Here is a 19,098-nt window from a genome sequence, read left to right as displayed (position 1 = left end):
AGTGACTCTCAGAAGGAATGAACTAGCAATAAAAGGACAAGCAAAGGAGTTAACACGCCGTGAAGCCCGCTCTGTGATCACTTTGCAGAGCACAGCAGAGCCAGCACAGCGTCCTGTCCTTCTTGGTTAAGTGCTGAGCCGATGGCCCTTGGGGCACAGGTGGGACGCAGAGAGAGGCGCTGTGAGTGTGAGGCACGGATCACATCCTCCCACCCGCCTCCTGGACGGCACTTACTACAAACTGGCCTCTGGTCTCAGGGTCCTCATGTCCTCACGGCTATGGTGCCAGGTGGGCCTTTGCACTGCCGAGCTGGGGAGGGGAGCGGCTACCCTGGAACACTCTCGCCACATACAGCCTCTCCTGGCGGGCTCAGAGCTGCTCTGGATCTGCTGGCCCAGCCCAGGCAATGTCCAGGACTCTGGCCCTTGAAGGGCCAGGCAGCCCGATCCTCAAGGCTCTGGATCCACTCACAACCCAGCCGGGCCGCCCCAGGTCTTCCTGATGACTGGGGAAGTGTGTAGCTCCCAGCACATATGCAGTCCAGTCCCAGGAGCCGTCCCTTGCCCTTCCAATGGCGTTAGCCCATCCTTGACTCATCTGTCCCAAGACTCCCACTTGTATTTCCACATGAACTTGCAAGACAAAGTAAGTACAGATATCCAGTGACAGGTCCTGGGCCACTTGCTTCTCACACTGGAAAACATTCCCCACTCAAAACTAAGGAGGTGTCCCTGGCGCCCTCTGCTGGGAGAGTCACCTCCCTGCCTGGGCAAATGGTCACTCAGCAGGTGACATGGTCACCTCCCAACTATCAGAAGCACCATTTTATTCAGGAATCATTTAGGAAAAATGGAGTAATATTAGGAGTTTTGATTGACATTGTAGTCTTGGAGAAACTTGGTGCTCAGTGTACCAGCTCATTAAAATATATTTACTTTCTTTCAAACCTATAGCATTCTGTTATCCTAAATATTAAACAGTAGACAGCAAATGACAATCCTTTCCGAGAACTAACATTTTACTATGGTTTTCTTTAACAGTATGTAAACATTACTTTTTGTCTCAATGAAAAAAAAAAAAAAAAGGAAGTTGGTGCCAGTATAATCCTAGCTATTCAGGAGGCTGAGATATAAGGCATGTGGTCTGAAGTCAGCCTGGGCGAGAAAGTTTGTGAGAGTCTTATCTCCACTTAACCACAGAAGAGCGCTGGAAGTGCAGCTATATCTTAAGTGACAGAGAGACAACCTGGAGCAAAATAAGCTCAGAGACAGAGCCAAGGTCCCCAAGGTCCAGGACAAGCAAAAAAGAAAGCCAAAGAAAAACAAAAGGAAGTGCAATTCCTGGGTCAACTTAGCTGAGGACTTGTACAAAACTCTTGGCTCAGTTACTGGTGAAGATGAGTGCATTCTGACTTTGTCTTGGGAATGCAGGAAGCTTCTAGTAAGAAACAATGGATAATCACTTGAGAGGGAGGAAGCCAATCTGCCCCTCACTGCCCTGACACTAGGAAAGAAGACGAGCTCCTGAACCTACACCTTCAACTCCTGATACCCCTGACACTAGGAAAGAAGACAAGCTCCTGGACCTACCCCTTCAACTCCTGATACCCCTGACACTAGGAAAGAAGACAAGCTCCTGTACCTACACCTTCAACTCCTGATGTCCCAACACTAGGAAAGAAGACAAGCTCCTGGACCTACACCTTCAACTCCTGATGTCCCAACACTAGGAAAGAAGACAAGCTCCTGGACCTACCCCTTCACTCCTGATACCCCTGACACTAGGAAAGAAGACAAGCTCCTGGACCTACACCTTCAACTCCTGATGTCCCCTGACACTAGGAAAGAAGACAAGCTCCTGGACCTACACCTTCAACTCCTGATGTCCCCTGACACTAGGAAAGAAGACAAGCTCCTGGACTACACCTTCAACTCCTGATGTCTCCTGACACTAGGAAAGAAGACGAGCTCCTGGAACTACACCTTCAACTCCTGATGTCTCCTGACACTAGGAAAGAAGACGAACTCCTGGACCTACACCTTCAACTCCTGATACCCCTGACACTAGGAAAGAAGACAAGCTCCTGGACCTACACCTTCAACTCCTGATACCCCTGACACTAGGAAAGAAGACGAGCTCCTGGACCTACACCTTCAACTCCTGATACCCCTGACACTAGGAAAGAAGACAAGCTCCTGGACCTACACCTTCAACTCCTGATACCCCTGACACTAGGAAAGAAGACAAGCTCCTGGACCTACCCCTTCAACTCCTGATACCCCTGACACTAGGAAAGAAGACAAGCTCCTGGACCTACACCTTCAACTCCTGATGTCCCCTGACACTAGGAAAGAACACAAGCTCCTGTACCTACACCTTCAACTCCTGATGTCCTCTGACACTAGGAAAGAAGACAAGCTCCTGCACTACACCTTCAACTCCTGATACCCCTGACACTAGGAAAGAAGACAAGCTCCTGGACCTACACCTTCAACTCCTGATGTCTCCTGACACTAGGAAAGAAGACGAGCTCCTGTACCTACCCCTTCAACTCCTGATACCCCTGACACTAGGAAAGAAGACAAGCTCCTAGACCTACACCTTCAACTCCTGATACCCCTGACACTAGGAAAGAAGACGAGCTCCTGGACCTACACCTTCAACTCCTGATACCCCTGACACTAGGAAAGAAGACAAGCTCCTGGACCTACACCTTCAACTCCTGATGTCCCCTGACACTAGGAAAGAAGACAAGCTCCTGTACCTACACCTTCAACTCCTGATACCCCTGACACTAGGAAAGAAGAGAAGCTCCTGGACCTACACCTTCAACTCCTGATGTCCCAACACTAGGAAAGAAGACAAGCTCCTGTACCTACACCTTCAACTCCTGATGTCCCAACACTAGGAAAGAAGACAAGCTCCTGTACCTACACCTTCAACTCCTGATACCCCTGACACTAGGAAAGAAGACAAGCTCCTGTACCTACACCTTCAACTCCTGATACCCCTGACACTAGGACAGAAGACAAGCTCCTGGACCTAAACCTTCAACTCCTGATGTCCCAACACTAGGAAAGAAGACAAGCTCCTGGACCTACACCTTCAACTCCTGATACCCCTGACACTAGGAAAGAAGACAAGCTCCTGTACCTACCCCTTCAACTCCTGATACCCCTGACACTAGGAAAGAAGACAAGCTCTTGGACCTACCCCTTCAACTCCTGATACCCCTGACACTAGGAAAGAAGACAAGCTCCTGGACCTACACCTTCAAATCCTGATGTCCCAACACTAGGAAAGAAGACAAGCTCCTGTACCTACACCTTCAACTCCTGATGTCCCAACACTAGGAAAGAAGACAAGCTCCTGGACCTACCCCTTCAACTCCTGATACCCCTGACAATAGGAAAGAAGACAAGCTCCTGGACCTACCCCTTCAACTCCTGATACCCCTGACACTAGGAAAGAAGACAAGCTCCTGTACCTACACCTTCAACTCCTGATGTCCCCTGACACAAGGAAAGAACACAAGCTCCTGGACCTACACCTTCAACTCCTGATACCCCTGACACTAGGAAAGAAGACAAGCTCCTGGACCTACACCTTCAACTCCTGATGTCCCAACAGTAGGAAAGAAGACAAGCTTCTGGACCTACACCTTCAACTCCTGATGTCCCAACACTAGGAAAGAAGACAAGCTCCTGTACCTACCCCTTCAACTCCTGATACCCCTGACACGAGGAAAAAGACAAGCTCCTAGACCTACACCTTCAACTCCTGATGTCCCAACACTAGGAAAGAAGACAAGCTCCTGGACCTACACCTTCAACTCCTGATGTCCCCTGACACTAGGAAAGAAGACAAGCTCCTGGACCTACACCTTCAACTCCTGATACCCCTGACACTAGGAAAGAAGACAAGCTCCTGGACCTACACCTTCAACTCCTGATGTCCCAACAGTAGGAAAGAAGACAAGCTTCTGGACCTACACCTTCAACTCCTGATGTCCCAACACTAGGAAAGAAGACAAGCTCCTGTACCTACCCCTTCAACTCCTGATACCCCTGACACGAGGAAAAAGACAAGCTCCTAGACCTACACCTTCAACTCCTGATGTCCCAACACTAGGAAAGAAGACAAGCTCCTGGACCTACACCTTCAACTCCTGATGTCCCCTGACACTAGGAAAGAAGACAAGCTCCTGGACCTACACCTTCAATTCCTGATACCCCTGACACTAGGAAAGAAGACAAGCTCCTGGACCTACCCCTTCAACTCCTGATACCCCTGACACTAGGAAAGAAGACAAGCTCCTGTACCTACACCTTCAACTCCTGATACCCCTGACACTAGGAAAGAAGACAAGCTCCTGGACCTACACCTTCAACTCCTGATGTCCCCTGACACTAGGAAAGAAGACAAGCTCCTGTACCTACACCTTCAATTCCTGATACCCCTGACACTAGGAAAGAAGACAAGCTCCTAGACCTACACCTTCAACTCCTGATGTCCCAACAGTAGGAAAGAAGACAAGCTTCTGGACCTACACCTTCAACTCCTGATGTCCCAACACTAGGAAAGAAGACAAGCTCCTGTACCTACCCCTTCAACTCCTGATACCCCTGACACGAGGAAAAAGACAAGCTCCTAGACCTACACCTTCAACTCCTGATACCCCTGACACTAGGAAAGAAGACAAGCTCCTGGACCTACACCTTCAATTCCTGATACCCCTGACACTAGGAAAGAAGACAAGCTCCTGGACCTACCCCTTCAACTCCTGATACCCCTGACACTAGGAAAGAAGACAAGCTCCTGTACCTACACCTTCAACTCCTGATACCCCTGACACTAGGAAAGAAGACAAGCTCCTGGACCTACACCTTCAACTCCTGATGTCCCCTGACACTAGGAAAGAAGACAAGCTCCTGTACCTACACCTTCAACTCCTGATGTCCCCTGACACTAGGAAAGAAGACAAGCTCCTGTACCTACACCTTCAACTCCTGATACCCCTGACACTAGGAAAGAAGACAAGCTCCTGGACCTACACCTTCAACTCCTGATACCCCTGACACTAGGAAAGAAGACAAGCTCCTGGACCTACATCTTCAACTCCTGATGTCCCCTGACACTAGGAAAGAAGACAAGCTCCTGTACCTACACCTTCAACTCCTGATACCCCTGACACTAGGAAAGAAGACAAGCTCCTGGACCTACACCTTCAATTCCTGATACCCCTGACACTAGGAAAGAAGACAAGCTCCTGGACCTACCCCTTCAACTCCTGATACCCCTGACACTAGGAAAGAAGACAAGCTCCTGTACCTACACCTTCAACTCCTGATGTCCCCTGACACTAGGAAAGAAGACAAGCTCCTGGACCTACACCTTCAACTCCTGATATCCCCTGACACTAGGAAAGAAGACAAGCTCCTGGACCTACACCTTCAACTCCTGATACCCCTGACACTAGGAAAGAAGACAAGCTCCTGGACCTACACCTTCAACTCCTGATACCCCTGACACAGGGACTCAGCTGCAACTGCTAGTCACCCTGAGGCTAACAAAGGTAACAAACCATTTTAGTGATTATTAGATAGTTAGCTATGTAGCCACAGGGCAAAGACAAAAAAAAAACAACTCTGCTCCTTTCCAGGCTTGACCATTAAAAGATCTCACATCAGAAATGGGTGTGGCTCTTCTGCAGACCATCACCAAAAACCTGTCCCAAGCCAACCTGGGACAGGAGCTGGTGGCTGTGCCTGCAGCTTCAGGTTCTCAACGAGTGGCCGGTTACTGCTATGATGACCATGATCAAAACCTTCTCTTGGCCTGTGTGGGTGGCTCACACCTATAATCCTAGCTATTCGGGAAGCTGAGATCTGAGGATCACAGTTCAAAGCCAGCCCAGGCACTAGAGACCAGGAGACTCTTATCTCCAATTAACCATCAGAAAACCAGAAATGGTGCTGTGGCTCAAAGGGTAGGGTAGTAGACTTGGAGCTAAGGGACAACCCCCAGGCCCAGAGTTCAAGTCCCGTGACCAAAAAAACCCAAAAAAACAAACCTTCTCTGGAGGGGCCAGGAATGTGGCCTAGCCTAGTGGTAGAGTGCTTGGTGCTTGCCTAACGTGGTTTGATTCCTCAGTTCTACATACATAGAAAAAGCCAGAAGTGGGGCTATGGCTCAATTGGAAGGGCTCTAGCCTTAAGGAAGCCCAAGGCTAGTGCGCAGGCCCTGAGTTCAAGCTCTAGGACGTCTCTGGAGTGACTGCTGTGGGCTGTGGGGTACTTGCACTGCATGAAAGAACTCTACAGGAGCACTCTGTAAGACCTTTCAGCATTTTGCCTCATATTTTTGGATCACAGGGCATTTCTAAATATGCTACGCTAACAAGAATAATAACTGCTAAATTTCTGCCCATGAAGTTGCTTGGTCATGAGCAACTCTACTTCTTTATAAACTATACCTAAGATCACTAACATCCCAAAAGAAGTGAAACACAACCTAATTCACAATTTTCTGAAAAAAGAAATGTGAATAGTAATTTTAAGAGCATTAAGCACACCAAAATGAACCTCCACTTTCACATGTCAAACTTAAAAATTTGAATTTAATAGACATGTGGGGGGGGGAGGGACCAAATACACAACTTTCCAGGGAGAAGCGCTGTGCGGATGGGCATATAAATAAACGACTGCTTGCTTCCTGCCTGAAGCGGTATGCTCTGACAACACGTACCCACAAAGTTTTTGGTCTGAGCAGGGGGCCAAGGCACTGCTCAAGTGTTGAACATCTACCCCCAAAGCATTAAGTCCTAAAGTTCAAACCCCAGCACTGCCCAAAACTGAAAAATATGAGCAAGTCACAATTTTCCTTGTGTTTGCACTGAAGTTGAGACAAGTAATGCTATGAGTAAGTCTTTTGGGAAAAACAATTCAAAAGCAAATAGTGAGGCCGAGAGTGTGGCCGAACGGTAGAGTGCCTGCCTAGCATGCACGAAGCCCTGGGTTCCAGTCCTTGGTTGCCATACACAGAAAAGGCCAGAAGTGGTGCTGTGGCTCCAGTGGTAGAGCACGAGCTGTGAGAAAGCCCAAGGACAGTGCCTAGGCCTGAGTGCACACCCCAGGACCGGCAAAAATACTGCAACAAAACAACAACAACAACAGACAAGCAAAGTGAATGTCTTCTGAGTCCATTCCTTTCCGTAAGCTCCACCTCTCCTGAGTGGCCGCGGCGGCGGCGGCGGCGGCCGTGGCCGTGTGCAGGCGTTACCTGGCATGCTTCTCAGGAGCCTGGCGTTGCACATGTGGCCCTTGCGGATGTCAGTGAGGACGTACTCCATGCGCTTCGCCCTCCAGAGGAAGTTGAACACCCTCAGGTAGTGGCCCATGCACTCCCGAGTGAACACCTGAAGAGGGGGCAGCAGAGGTCAAGCGGTCAGGTCAGTCCTCCCTCGGGCCAGCAGTCCTCCCCAGCCAGACCTGCTCCTCCAGACACAAGGAGACACTCCAGTGCGTCCAGAGCCGTGTGAAAATACACTGGCAGCTCACAGAAGTGCCACAGTCCACAACAGCCGCGCATTTACACACCAGGCAGACTCGCAGCACAAAGCGGGGATTTCGTGGCAGTGGTGGAGGTCTTAAGGCTTGAACGATGAGCCCAGGCGCTGTCCATGAGCTCTTCAGCTCGAGGTCAGTAGTGCTTTACCACATTGAGCCACAGCACCGCCACTTCAGATTTTCTGGTGGTTAATTGGAGACACATCTCATGGACTTTCTTGCCCAGGCTGGCTTTGAACTGCAGCCCTCAGATCTTAGTTTCCTGAGTAGCTAGGATTCTACTGTGAGCCACCAGCACCAGGTTGGGCTGGGATTTTTATCCAAATCTACAGCTTTGGAAGTAGGGCGGGAGGTCATCCTACGGCTAAGGGACAGCTTATCAGAAAGGACTCTAAATCCACCCCAAACATGGCCTCTCCTATGGCCTCTCACTCCCTGACACACGGGCAGTGGGAGCACCTGCGTGGACTCTCCTGACACCAGGGCAGCAGCAGGGCTCACAGCTCCACCAGGAGCCACTCAGGGCAGCCTCACAGCTCTCCTGATTGCTTGGGATTGCGCTCTCCCATGCTCATAGACAGCTGATAAGGGCAAGCAAAGCATGGCACCCTGTCTTCCCTCTCCCTGGCCACATATCCCACAGCAGCTCCATTTTACAAATAAAAATACAGAATGCCCGGGCTGGGAGTGTGGCCTAGTAGTAGAGGGCTTGCCTAGCATGTGCAAAGACCCGGGTTCGATCCCTCAGTACCACATAATAGAAAAAAAGCCAGAAGTGGTGCTGTGGCTCAAGTGGTAGTAGAGATCTAGCCTTGAGAAAGTTCAAGGACAGTGCTCAGGCCCTGAGCTCAAGCCCAGGACTGGAACTGGCAAAAAAAAAAAAAAAAATCAAAACAATACAGAAGGCCCAGCTAAATCTGACCACGAGAGAAAGCCCATGTAACTTCTTAGTTTAAGTATACTCCGTGCACACATGAAACAGGATTTCTGCAAAGTGCATTGGACACATTTCTTATACAAATACGAGTGCAGCACAAATAGATAATGGGGCAGAGGAGGCTGTACCCTGATGTCCACAGCCACCTGGGCAAGAACCTGATGGCAGTCCCTGTCCTTATACCAGGCAAAGCCCAGGTCTGCCCTGAGGGGAGCTCCTTCACCTGTTCAAACCTTCCACCCTCCGGGACAAAGGTACACATCCTGTCAAAGAAGCCACCACTTGCTCATACTTTAGAACATTATGTTCCAGGACTGAGTACATGGCCTAGTGACAGAGTGCTTGCTAGCATACATGAAGCCCAGGGTTCAGTTCCTCAGTACCACATACACAGAAAAGTGACTCAAGTGGTAGAGCTCTAGCCTTGAGCAAAAGAGAGTCTCAGAGGCAGTACCCAGGCCCTGAGTTCAAGTCCCGGGAAAAACAAAACAAACAAAAATTATGTTCCAACTATACAATATGAACATGTAATTTTCTATTGGTTTATCTTGTTCTCTTCTGAGCATGTATTCTTCCGTATGCCTCTTTGTACTAGTATGTGGTAAGTGCTCAAGAATGATGAGTGATTAGAAACTGCTGTGAGTGTTTGGGAGATGTTTGCTATGCTGTGTATACACTATTAGCAATCCTGAAATTACAGAAATTAAGAGTGACAGTTTTAGATAATGTTATGGATAAATCAATATTCTTCACTACAGGCAGGGCACACTATAGGGTATGGTAGGGTTCTATAAATACCATGCTCCTGTAGCACATTTAAAATGATATTTTTTTTTGCCAGTCCTGGGCTTGAACTCAGGGCCTGAGCACTGTCCTTGGACTTTCTCAAGGCTAGAGCTCTACCACCTGAGCCTCAGCACCACTTCTGGCTTTTTTCTATATGTGTGGTACCAAGGAATCGGGTTTTTGTGCATGCTAAGCAAGCACTCTACCAAACTCCCGGCCAAACTCTCGGCCCCCAAATGATATATTTTTTAAGATTCAGTTCAGTCATAGCTCTCCAGGGTATTAATACACATTTTGCTACACATACATGAGAAGAAATGTTACCACACAGTTCTGCTGTGTTCATCTACTACCACACAATACAATTCAGATTAATTGTATACCAGTGCCCAACAAGACACCTGACCCTTGGATATGAAGGACAGAAATAAACAGGTGTCCACCTTGCTTGTTCTTAGAATAGAGACCTCTCCAGCTCCAAACACAAGCCACCTTCAGCTGAGGATTTAACACCAGAAGACCTCCCTGCACTCAATTCTAAGAAAAATAAAACTACTGAGTTTACCCAATGCACTTAAGACTCATTAAAAATAAGGTGAACTACCAATATGTTAAATATTTCACCTGGCTAGTCATTTTAACTAATATGAATTTTTTATTTCATACTTCCAGAATTAGACCTATCAGAAATTTTCATTGATATTTATCATAGAAAGAGTGTGAATCTAAATTCTGTACAAAAATGGCAACCTTAACTTAATGGGAATAGAAAAAAAAACAGGTGCTGAGTGTGGTGGCTCACGCCTGTAATCCTAGCTACTAAGACTGAGGATCACAGTTCAAAGCCAGCCTGGGCACTAAAAAGCCCATGAGACTCTTATCTCCAATTAATCACTAGAAAACCGGAAGTGGTGCTGTGGCTCAAGGGATAGGGTGATACCCTTGAGTTGAAGAGCTCAGGGACAACGCCCAGGCCAGAGTTGAAGCTCCACAACGAGAAAGAAAAAAAGAAAAGAAACAGGTAACTCATAAGTTTAACCAGGGAAAAGCATAAAACATTTTCTCTCAAACCTTGATTCAAAATATATTTTAATGTCATATTCCTCTCCTTTTTATGTTTCTAGTAACTTTTATATACAACTGCAATTTACTCTGATAAATATCATTCTAGATTCAATGTTTATACTCACAGTTGTGTAATTTAGCTAGAAATACGCTAACACCAGAAATGGAGTGGCAGACACCAGTACCCTCTAATACTCCCCACATTTTGCCACTGGCTGAGCTGCCAGTCAACAGCAAGCCTATTCACTTTCCCTCCTTTCTTACCGGGCAGCCCAGGCTGATGCAGCCAACCTAAGCGTTGGCCAACCTAAGGGTGGGCCTCGTCCTGATCTGAGAAATAACCCTATAATATGAACTTCTTTTCAGTCCTTTCACTGGAGTTTTCTGGGGTTGTTTGTTTGTTTGTTTGTTTTTTGCCAGTCCTGGGGCTTCGTCTTAGGGCCTGAGCACTGCCTTTGGGCTTTCTTAAGGTAGAAGTCCACCACTTGAGCCACAGCACCACTTCTGGATTTTTTTTCCTATGTATGTGGTACCGGGGAATCAAACCCAGGTCTTCATGCATGGTAGGCCAAACTCCTAGCCTCTCACTGGGGCATACAAAACTATCACAATACCACATGCACAATAATGAGTAGTATTTTGTACTATTTATGTGAAACAACATGTGTAATATTAGGAAGTAACTGAGAGACTCATGAGTCTAAACTATATTCACTTTACCTACTTGCCAAGGCACTTAACACTTTGTGGATAACAAATGTAATAACCTTTACTACAATGCCATGAATTTTGGGCACTGACCTGGAATCTTTTATGCTAAGAAAGTTCTCAAGCACTAAGCCATATCACCAGCCAGACCTAACACAGTAGCTTTTATGCATGAACATAATATATAATGCACACAAACAAGGCAGAAAACATTAAATCTCCAATTTAAGCAATTGGCTAAAATATAACGTGTTGTGCATTTGAGCTACTTAAAACTGATTAGGAAATAAAAGAGAAAGAGCTAATTTAAGTGAAACAAAAAAGTACTGACATTTAAATGATGGTAGGTTTGACCTGGTGCTCAAACATTGGCATGAATTCATTTTTAAAAAGGAATTTGCCTGGGGCAGGGAGTTTGGCCTAGTGGCAGAGTGCTTGCCTAGCATGCACAAAGACCCAGGTTCGATTCCTCGGTACCACATACCGGAAGTGGTGCTGAGGCTCAAGTGGTAGAGCTCTAGCCTTGAGAAAGTCCAAGGACAGTGCTCAGACCCTGAGCTCAAGCCCAGGACTGGCAAAAAAAAACAAAAAAATGACTGGAGTCAGTTTTAAGGAGATACAGTGGTCAAGGAGAACTTACTCAACCTTCAACAAAGAGAACGTGAGCAATAGAAAGAGGCATTTTCATTGCAAACACATAAAGAGTACTTTCCTACCTTACCTTTTAGAATTCACTGTTAGGAGAGATGCTAGTTTTCTTCATGTTAGTAAAAGCACTAGGAACAATAGTAGAGCTATTTTCTCATCAGTTGAAATGAATACTAAATATCAAATTTTGTCTAAGTACTACAAATATGATTCTCCTAAAATATACTTTATAGTTTCTTTCAAATTATCCTAAATTAGTTACTACAGTCTAAGAATAATGGAACAAAATGAACAATCCATTTATTAGGTACTTGCTGGAACCTATGATAGAACAAATTCTTTAAATAATAGCATTTCAGCACTCATTAACAACTATTTAAAACACACTCTACCCTGGCTTAGTGCTTGTTCAGTGGGTACATGCTACGTGTCACCATCAGCAATCAGAAGTTCTTACAGGTGTGAGGTGTAGATAGAATATACACAAGGGTGAGTAAGTACAGGGGATGACCTTACCGTGGCAATGGGCCCATCAACATGGTAGTCCAGGCTGAAAACATCCCATCCTGTGTCACCTGGAGAGACCTAATGCAGAAAAGAAGAAAATATCACTCAGGTAGCCCGTTTCCTACGAGGAGCTGAGTCTCACCAAACATGGAATAAGATACTCGGGAAAGAAACATGTGTCTTATCTTACAATGGCTTCCAAATCTCTTTGAGTACAGATTTTAAGAAATAAAATGGTTTCTACCAAAAGTTCTCTCAATAACTTGGCAGACAGATGCTCCTGTGTACAGAGCTGTGCCAAGGAGAACCCGTCTGTCAGGGACACCAAAGAGACACTTTCCCGGTGAACAGACACCACCACCATTTATCATTCTGGTGTCCTCCAACTTACTGTGTGTGGTAAGTCATCCATGAGAGTGAAACTTGACCCAACCTGAGCCCAGGGGCCTTGAGACTCACCACTTTGATGACAGCATGTGGCCTGGAGGGGAGAGGACTTGCCCATAGCCACCAGTAAACAAGCACAGATCAGGGTCACATGCAAGAGGCCCGCTTTCCCAGGCTGCCTTAGAAAGTAAGGAAAGGCTTCCAGGACCCCTCGTGCGTGGGGGGGCCCTCGTACCTCCAGCAGCCTCACATCCAGCCTCCGGAGGATCTCAGGGCTGTCAAACTGTGCGTTTGTTGCTCTAACAGCAGTTTCAAGAATACCGGTCAAGTTATGTTGATATAAAGTTGTTGCTGGACGGACAAGTTCTGGTCTTGATAAAACAGATTTTAATTACAGAAAACATTACTTCAATTTTACTGAACTTTTAAAAAGTTTACATTAAACAGAGCTCAAATTTTAAAAACTTAGAAGACAAAAGAGACCAATGTAGAAACAAACTGCTTCATGGCATCCTATTTCTTTGCAATTTCAAAACTATTAACCCAGATTTAGTTTAGATGTGCTAACATGTTAGCTATATTCAAACCCCTCTAAGGACATTTGTTGCTTTAAACAAAAACTGTCAAGTGCAGCTGGGCACTGTGGCTCACAGCTGTAATCCTATCTACTCAGGAGGCTGAGATCTGAGGATTAAGGTTCAAAGCCAGCCCAGGCACTAAAGTCCAAGAGACTCCAATTAACCACCAGAAAACGGGAAGTGGCACTGTGGCTCCAGGGGTAGGGTAGGGTGGTATCCTTGAGATGAAGAACTCAAGACAGTGCCCAGGCCCAGAGTTCAAGCCCCACGACCCACAAAAGCACAAAAGAAACATGGAGGAGGAGGAGGAGGAGGAGGAGGAGGAGGAGGAGAAAAGGCAAAGTACTTTATCATCTTAAAATACTGCAAATAAAGTTTCTTACTTCAGCAAATCCATTAAGTGCCTTATAAAGTCTCCTTGACCAAGCAGCAAGTACCGTCTCATGGCCTGCATGTGGTCCAGCAAGCTGTACTTCTTATTGAGAACATCTAGCAGATACTTGCTGGTCTCAAAATACGCAGCATCAATTTTCCCTTGAAAGGCGTTTTCTAAATCTGTGAATAGATCTGCAGCTGTAAAGAACAAAAGGGAAAGCACACATACATATGTAAGATGTATTTTAACAAAGGAATAATGAAGGCTCACAAGGACAGAAGTCAGTGCCAACCCGACAGCAGCATCAACAGAAGACGCCGCCCAGCCAGCCACCAGAGCTGTGCCATCCACAAAGGGAAAGCAAGGCCCAGGAACTGAAATGGAATGCACCACCGTCTAGCAGGTCACCAGCACCTGGACTTACAGGAGGAGCCAGCCCCAGTACGGCTCACAAGGTCAAGAACCCTGTGCTCCAACTGCTACTAGAAGTCTCCTAAGGAACTGTGAGCACAGCGCCAAGCCCTCACCGCCACGGACACCTCCGCCAATGAGCCCGAGACCAAAATGGCATGAGAGAGGAACACGAGCTGCCCAGCCCTATGGGAGAACAGCACCCTGCTCCCTGAGCTCCAGGGACGTCACTGAAGGTTTGCTAGGGGACAGAACCAGACACACCAACACCACAGCCCAGCCCAGCGCCCCCATCACTTTACACTGAAAAAAAAGAGGACCGTGGAGACTGAAGGCAGAACAGAGGCTTTTACGAGGCATCTCTGACAGAAGACCAACTGCGGCCCTGACAAGCAATGCCACCTCCTTATCTCATGACAAAAGGCAGAACTGCTCCAGAGGAGGAGAAACAGCCAAAAGCTCAGAAGACCGCCTGCGGGCAACCACCCTCAAAGGGAGGGCTAAGAAAGTCTCAGCAACCCCCTGAGAGTCAAGATCTGAGCAAGGAATTAAGCCAACTGTCCTAGGCACCACAGTCAGCCCCTCTTTGTTATCAACGCCCTCTCATGGTCAGAAGCCCTATACCGCCCCCCGCCCCCCCCCGCCCCGCCCGTCAGCGCCCTCTACCTGACCGTACCATCCCGAGGCGACTCGGAAGACTTAGCCACTGCTATCATCTTTGTGGTCGGTGTCTGATCGTGGCAAACTTGGTGCAAAAAATTTATTGATTTTCCTATCAAGAGCACCTACAAGGAAAATTTCTTATGATTGTCTTATAGAAATTTAAATGCTCAAAATACTACAAATATTTACATCACAAATTGGATACTGATTAAAAACAATTTAAGAGCATTCCCTCTACAATCAAGAGAGCTGTAGTGAAAGACACATTAACAAACATGACTATATTGACACGTTCCGGCAACACTCACTTCAAGAGCATCGAGGAACGCTTATTTAAGTGAAAATGAGTCTGGTGACTAAGTCTGAAATCACCAGCCCTTCCAGCCCTACCTTCCTAGACTGGTCTGTCGTAATGAACGAGGGAATCATTGACGTCCTCAGCGTGTACTTGTCATGCCACAGTCGATCTGCTTTGACTGTTGGATCTGATGCTACAAAAAACTGAAAACAAAAGTGCACTGAATATTAAAAAGAACGGTAATTACACAAAGTATCAGCTAACAGCAACAACAACGTTCTAGTCTTCAAAGTTCTTCCTTAGGTAAAGTCTCCAAATACACGATACATTAGTGTCATAAAGCATTTTAAACAAAAATCTTTCCCGGAGTTGATCTATATGTACAAAGGGCTCTAGTCCCAGGGCTTGAACTCAGGGCTGAGGCACTGCCCCTCAACCACTGTGCTTACGGCGAGCACTCTAGCATTTTAGCTACAGCTCCACTTCTGGCTTTTGGAGGTTAGTTAGATATATATAAACTTTACAGACTTTCCTGCCTGGTGTCAGAGCTCCAGCGTGGAACAGAGGCGCAGGGGCCCATGTGCTCCATTCACAAAAGAGCCTGCCACCACGGTGAACGCTGAAATACACAGGACGGTTCGGCAAACGTGAAGCAGCAGTGCTCTAGGCGGCAGGGAAGGAAGCCACCTCTGTGGGTCTCCCTGGCCCAGCTGTGGTGGGGAAGCCTCAGCTCACCCTCCCTCTTGCTCACCCACCCTCCCCCTGCAGCACAGAAGGGACACCTGGGACACCGGGGAAGACATTCACTGCATTCCCAGCTTGTGCGCACTGCATCCAGGCATTCTCACCACTGCACGCAGGCCCTCACACCCGTGCTTGGACACCCAGAACGAATACACGCTCCAGTTGAGGAGGACAGTGGCTGAGTGGACGGCCTCTCACCGGCAGCCGCCTGAGCTCCACGCCCTCTCCTCACGTCGTCCCAATCAGTTATCATGGATGAGATCTCCACACTGCAGTGCACCTGACCACACCTCCACACTGCCATTTCTTTTCCTTTTTTGGTCAGTCATGGGGCTTGAACTCAGGGCCTGGGCACTATCCCTGAGCTTTGTTTGGTCAGACCAGCACTCTACCACGTTGAGCCATGCACGGGCTTCACATCCAGTTTCCTTGTGATTCACGGTAGGTAAGGGTCCAATGGACTTCCTTTCAAACCACCACATACACTTCTACAGTCAATATTTTTAAATGATGCAAACACTTTAGGTCAAAAAACTGCTTAATAATTCCAATACTGAACACAGGTTATTAGTATTTTTAAAGTAACAACTGTTTTCTTTTCAAGGAAAATTAACTTAAAAAGCCTTTCTTTTTTTTTGGGGGGGGGGGGTCGTGGGGCTTGGACTCTGGGCCTGGGCGCTGTCCCTGAGCTCTTCAGCTCAAGGCTACCATCCTACCCCTGGACCTGGGCACAGTCCCTGTGCTCTTCAGCTGAAGGCTGCCGAAGGGAACAAAACCCTAACGATGCCAAGGTCTTGTACTTGATGTTAGCTATGATATCCAGAAACTTTACCTTTATAGCAAGCACATGAATAAATGCTAACGTGACCACAAAAAAGGGACCGTTACAGTTATTTTAAACTAAAAATGTCTTGTATTTGGTACCAATTCAAATGAATAGAGTATTCACTGATCTATTTGAGACTTCTATGATTTATATTACCTTCCTCATTTAACACATGAGTAATGACTGCTTCAAGAGATAAACAGTTCTCCTCTAATGAGGTTATCACCACTTTAACATATACCCAAGTTATCTGGGATAGAAATAAAAACTATTATGAACCCACCATGAATCATCTGCACGGTTATCCAATCACTGTGTAATGACTGTTCTATGGCTTGCCATTCAACGGATTAGATTAATTGCATATAAATTATATTTCTCTGTTATTCACTTAAACAGAAGGGCTAGTTTTTGTAGACAACACACCAATTTATCCTGAGAGTTGAAGTGCAGCTGGATTTTTATCAGTACAAACAATAAGAAAATTTAATTTAAACCATAAAACCGAAAGACAATTCAGTCATCTTTAGAAGTCATGAACGCACCGCTTCATCTAGGGGCAAAGGACCATGCAATCACTGCACTAGCAAACATCCAGTAGTGAATACAAAGAGCATGGGTACTCTTTAGAACAGAACTAATTCTGTGAAAAAATTATGGCAGAAGGAGGAAACCAAGGTCAGAATAAAACCACAAAAAGCCTTTATTTTACTGAGGCATTCCCCACTCAAGGTCTTTTAATTTTTACCATTATGTCAAACACAGAAAGAATCAAGAAAAAAAATAAAATGAAACCTAATTGTACCACAATTTCTCATTAACTATTAGACAAGCACCAAGGCCTCCCCAACTAAAAACAGGAATGAAGGGGTGACTGTCCTAGCAAGCAACCTAGTTCTCTAGGAACTGATGAGAACCTGACTCATCAACAGACTGCAGGAGATCCTCCTCTAACCTGTACAGCTAAGGACAGACACAGCTGGAGGGAGGAGCCTAGCATGGTTACTGGGGGAAACTTGGTGCTGGGGGACTAGTGGGGTGGGAGGGGGGAAACTTGAAGTTCTGAGCACAACAAGGTGATAGACAGGTAAACATACAAATACAGCGTGTAGAGTGCAAGCCTTGTGCTGCTCGGGAGAAATTTATTCCTAAGTATTTTCTTGCTTGAGGCCTTTTCTTTTTTTCTGTCCTGACTAGTTTTCCTGGTCAGAACTCACAAGATGTTGAGTGGGTGGCAGTGACACCTTCACCTTGTTCTTGAACCAGGGAGAAAGCAGGCAACATTTCACCATCCACAGGGCCAGAGATGAACTTCGTTTTTGTTTTTATCTGTCGTGGGGCTTGAACACTGGGTCTGGGCGCTTTCCCTGAGCTATTCAGCTCAAGGCTGGCACCCTGCCATTTGAGCCATGGCGCCACTTCTCATTTTCTGATGGTGGTTAAATGGAGCTAAGAGTCTCATGGGCTGCTGTCCCTGGGCTGACTTCGAGCTGTGATCCTCAGATCTCCGCCTCCTGAGTAGCTGGGATTACAGGCGTGAGCCACCCGTACCTGACTCCTTTCCTTGTTAGTTCCTCTCTGGTCAGTGGGGGGGTTTGAACCCTCTCCCAGCAGCATAAGCTGTGTGACTTGTGCCTCCTTCCTTCACTGTCCCACCCTGGTGAGACACATTGACTGACTCCGATATTGACATTCCCCGAACTTCTGGATAAATCCCACCTGGTTACAGCATACCATCCTTTCATCCACTGTGATTTCTTTCCAGTCTTAACAGATATGCAAATGACGTCTCCTGTGTTGTCAAAAATGCACTTAGGCATCTTGCTTCTTTTTTTCGAAGACTCTGAGGAGGACTCCAGCTACACAATCTGATGGTCTGCTTTTCTTTGTTGGAATTTCTCAGTTACAGAATCTCTTTGCCTTACAGTCTATGTATACTTTTTATTTCTTTCCAAATCAGTTTTGGCAGTTTGCGAATTTCTAAGAACTCGCTCAGATTTTATCTGTTGTGAATTTCTTCTTTGTTAATTTCTGAAGAATTTTGCAGACACAGAATTACCAAATGATATTGTTTTATGCAAATGTTTCATAAACTACTATGATATTATATAGCTTATCAATGACTATTCAGATTCAACACCAGAAGAAATTCAGTTTTATAACCACTTTATAAATAACAGCCACACTGAGGAAAATTTAACCTATATAGAAAATAGACGGGTTTTTTTTTTTTTTTTTTTTTTGCCAGTCCTGGGGCTTGAAGTCAGGACTTGGCACTGTCCTTGAGCCTTCTCAAGGCTCTACCACTTGAGCCACAGCACCACTTCTGGCTTTTTTCTGTATACGTGGTACTGAGGAATCGAACCCAGGGCTTCATGCATGCTAGGTGAGCACTCCACCACTAAACCACACTTCTGGCCCTAGACAAGATTCTTGAACTTTAATCATACGATAAGCAGTTCAGAAAGATAAATAATGGAGAGGGGACAGAGACTGAGAGAAGGAGAAAGGTGGGGAGGGAGGAGAGGGAGGGGGAAGGAAGGAGAGGGAAGGGAAGGAGGAATGGCAAGAGACAGAAGAGAAGAGAGAATCTTC

At 46.4% G+C, this 19,098-nt stretch overlaps 1 protein-coding gene across 1 annotated transcript in view; it reads right to left on the bottom strand.

Moving 5' to 3' along the window:
- Tubgcp3 (tubulin gamma complex component 3) overlaps window positions 1-19,098 on the bottom strand; it is a 52,800-nt gene that overhangs the window by 9,194 nt on the left and 24,508 nt on the right. Inside the window, 6 exon segments of the mRNA XM_090341869.1 lie at window positions 7,283-7,418; window positions 12,230-12,298; window positions 12,843-12,978; window positions 13,569-13,758; window positions 14,649-14,757; window positions 15,026-15,136. Coding sequence (XP_090197995.1) covers window positions 7,283-7,418; window positions 12,230-12,298; window positions 12,843-12,978; window positions 13,569-13,758; window positions 14,649-14,757; window positions 15,026-15,136 — 751 coding nt within the window.

Source organism: Megascapheus bottae, chromosome 11 (genome assembly GCF_031878675.1).
Source record: "Megascapheus bottae isolate mThoBot1 chromosome 11, mThoBot2.hap1, whole genome shotgun sequence".
Classification (NCBI taxonomy): Eukaryota; Metazoa; Chordata; class Mammalia; order Rodentia; family Geomyidae; genus Megascapheus; species Megascapheus bottae.
This window is presented reverse-complemented; position numbering and strand designations above follow the sequence as displayed.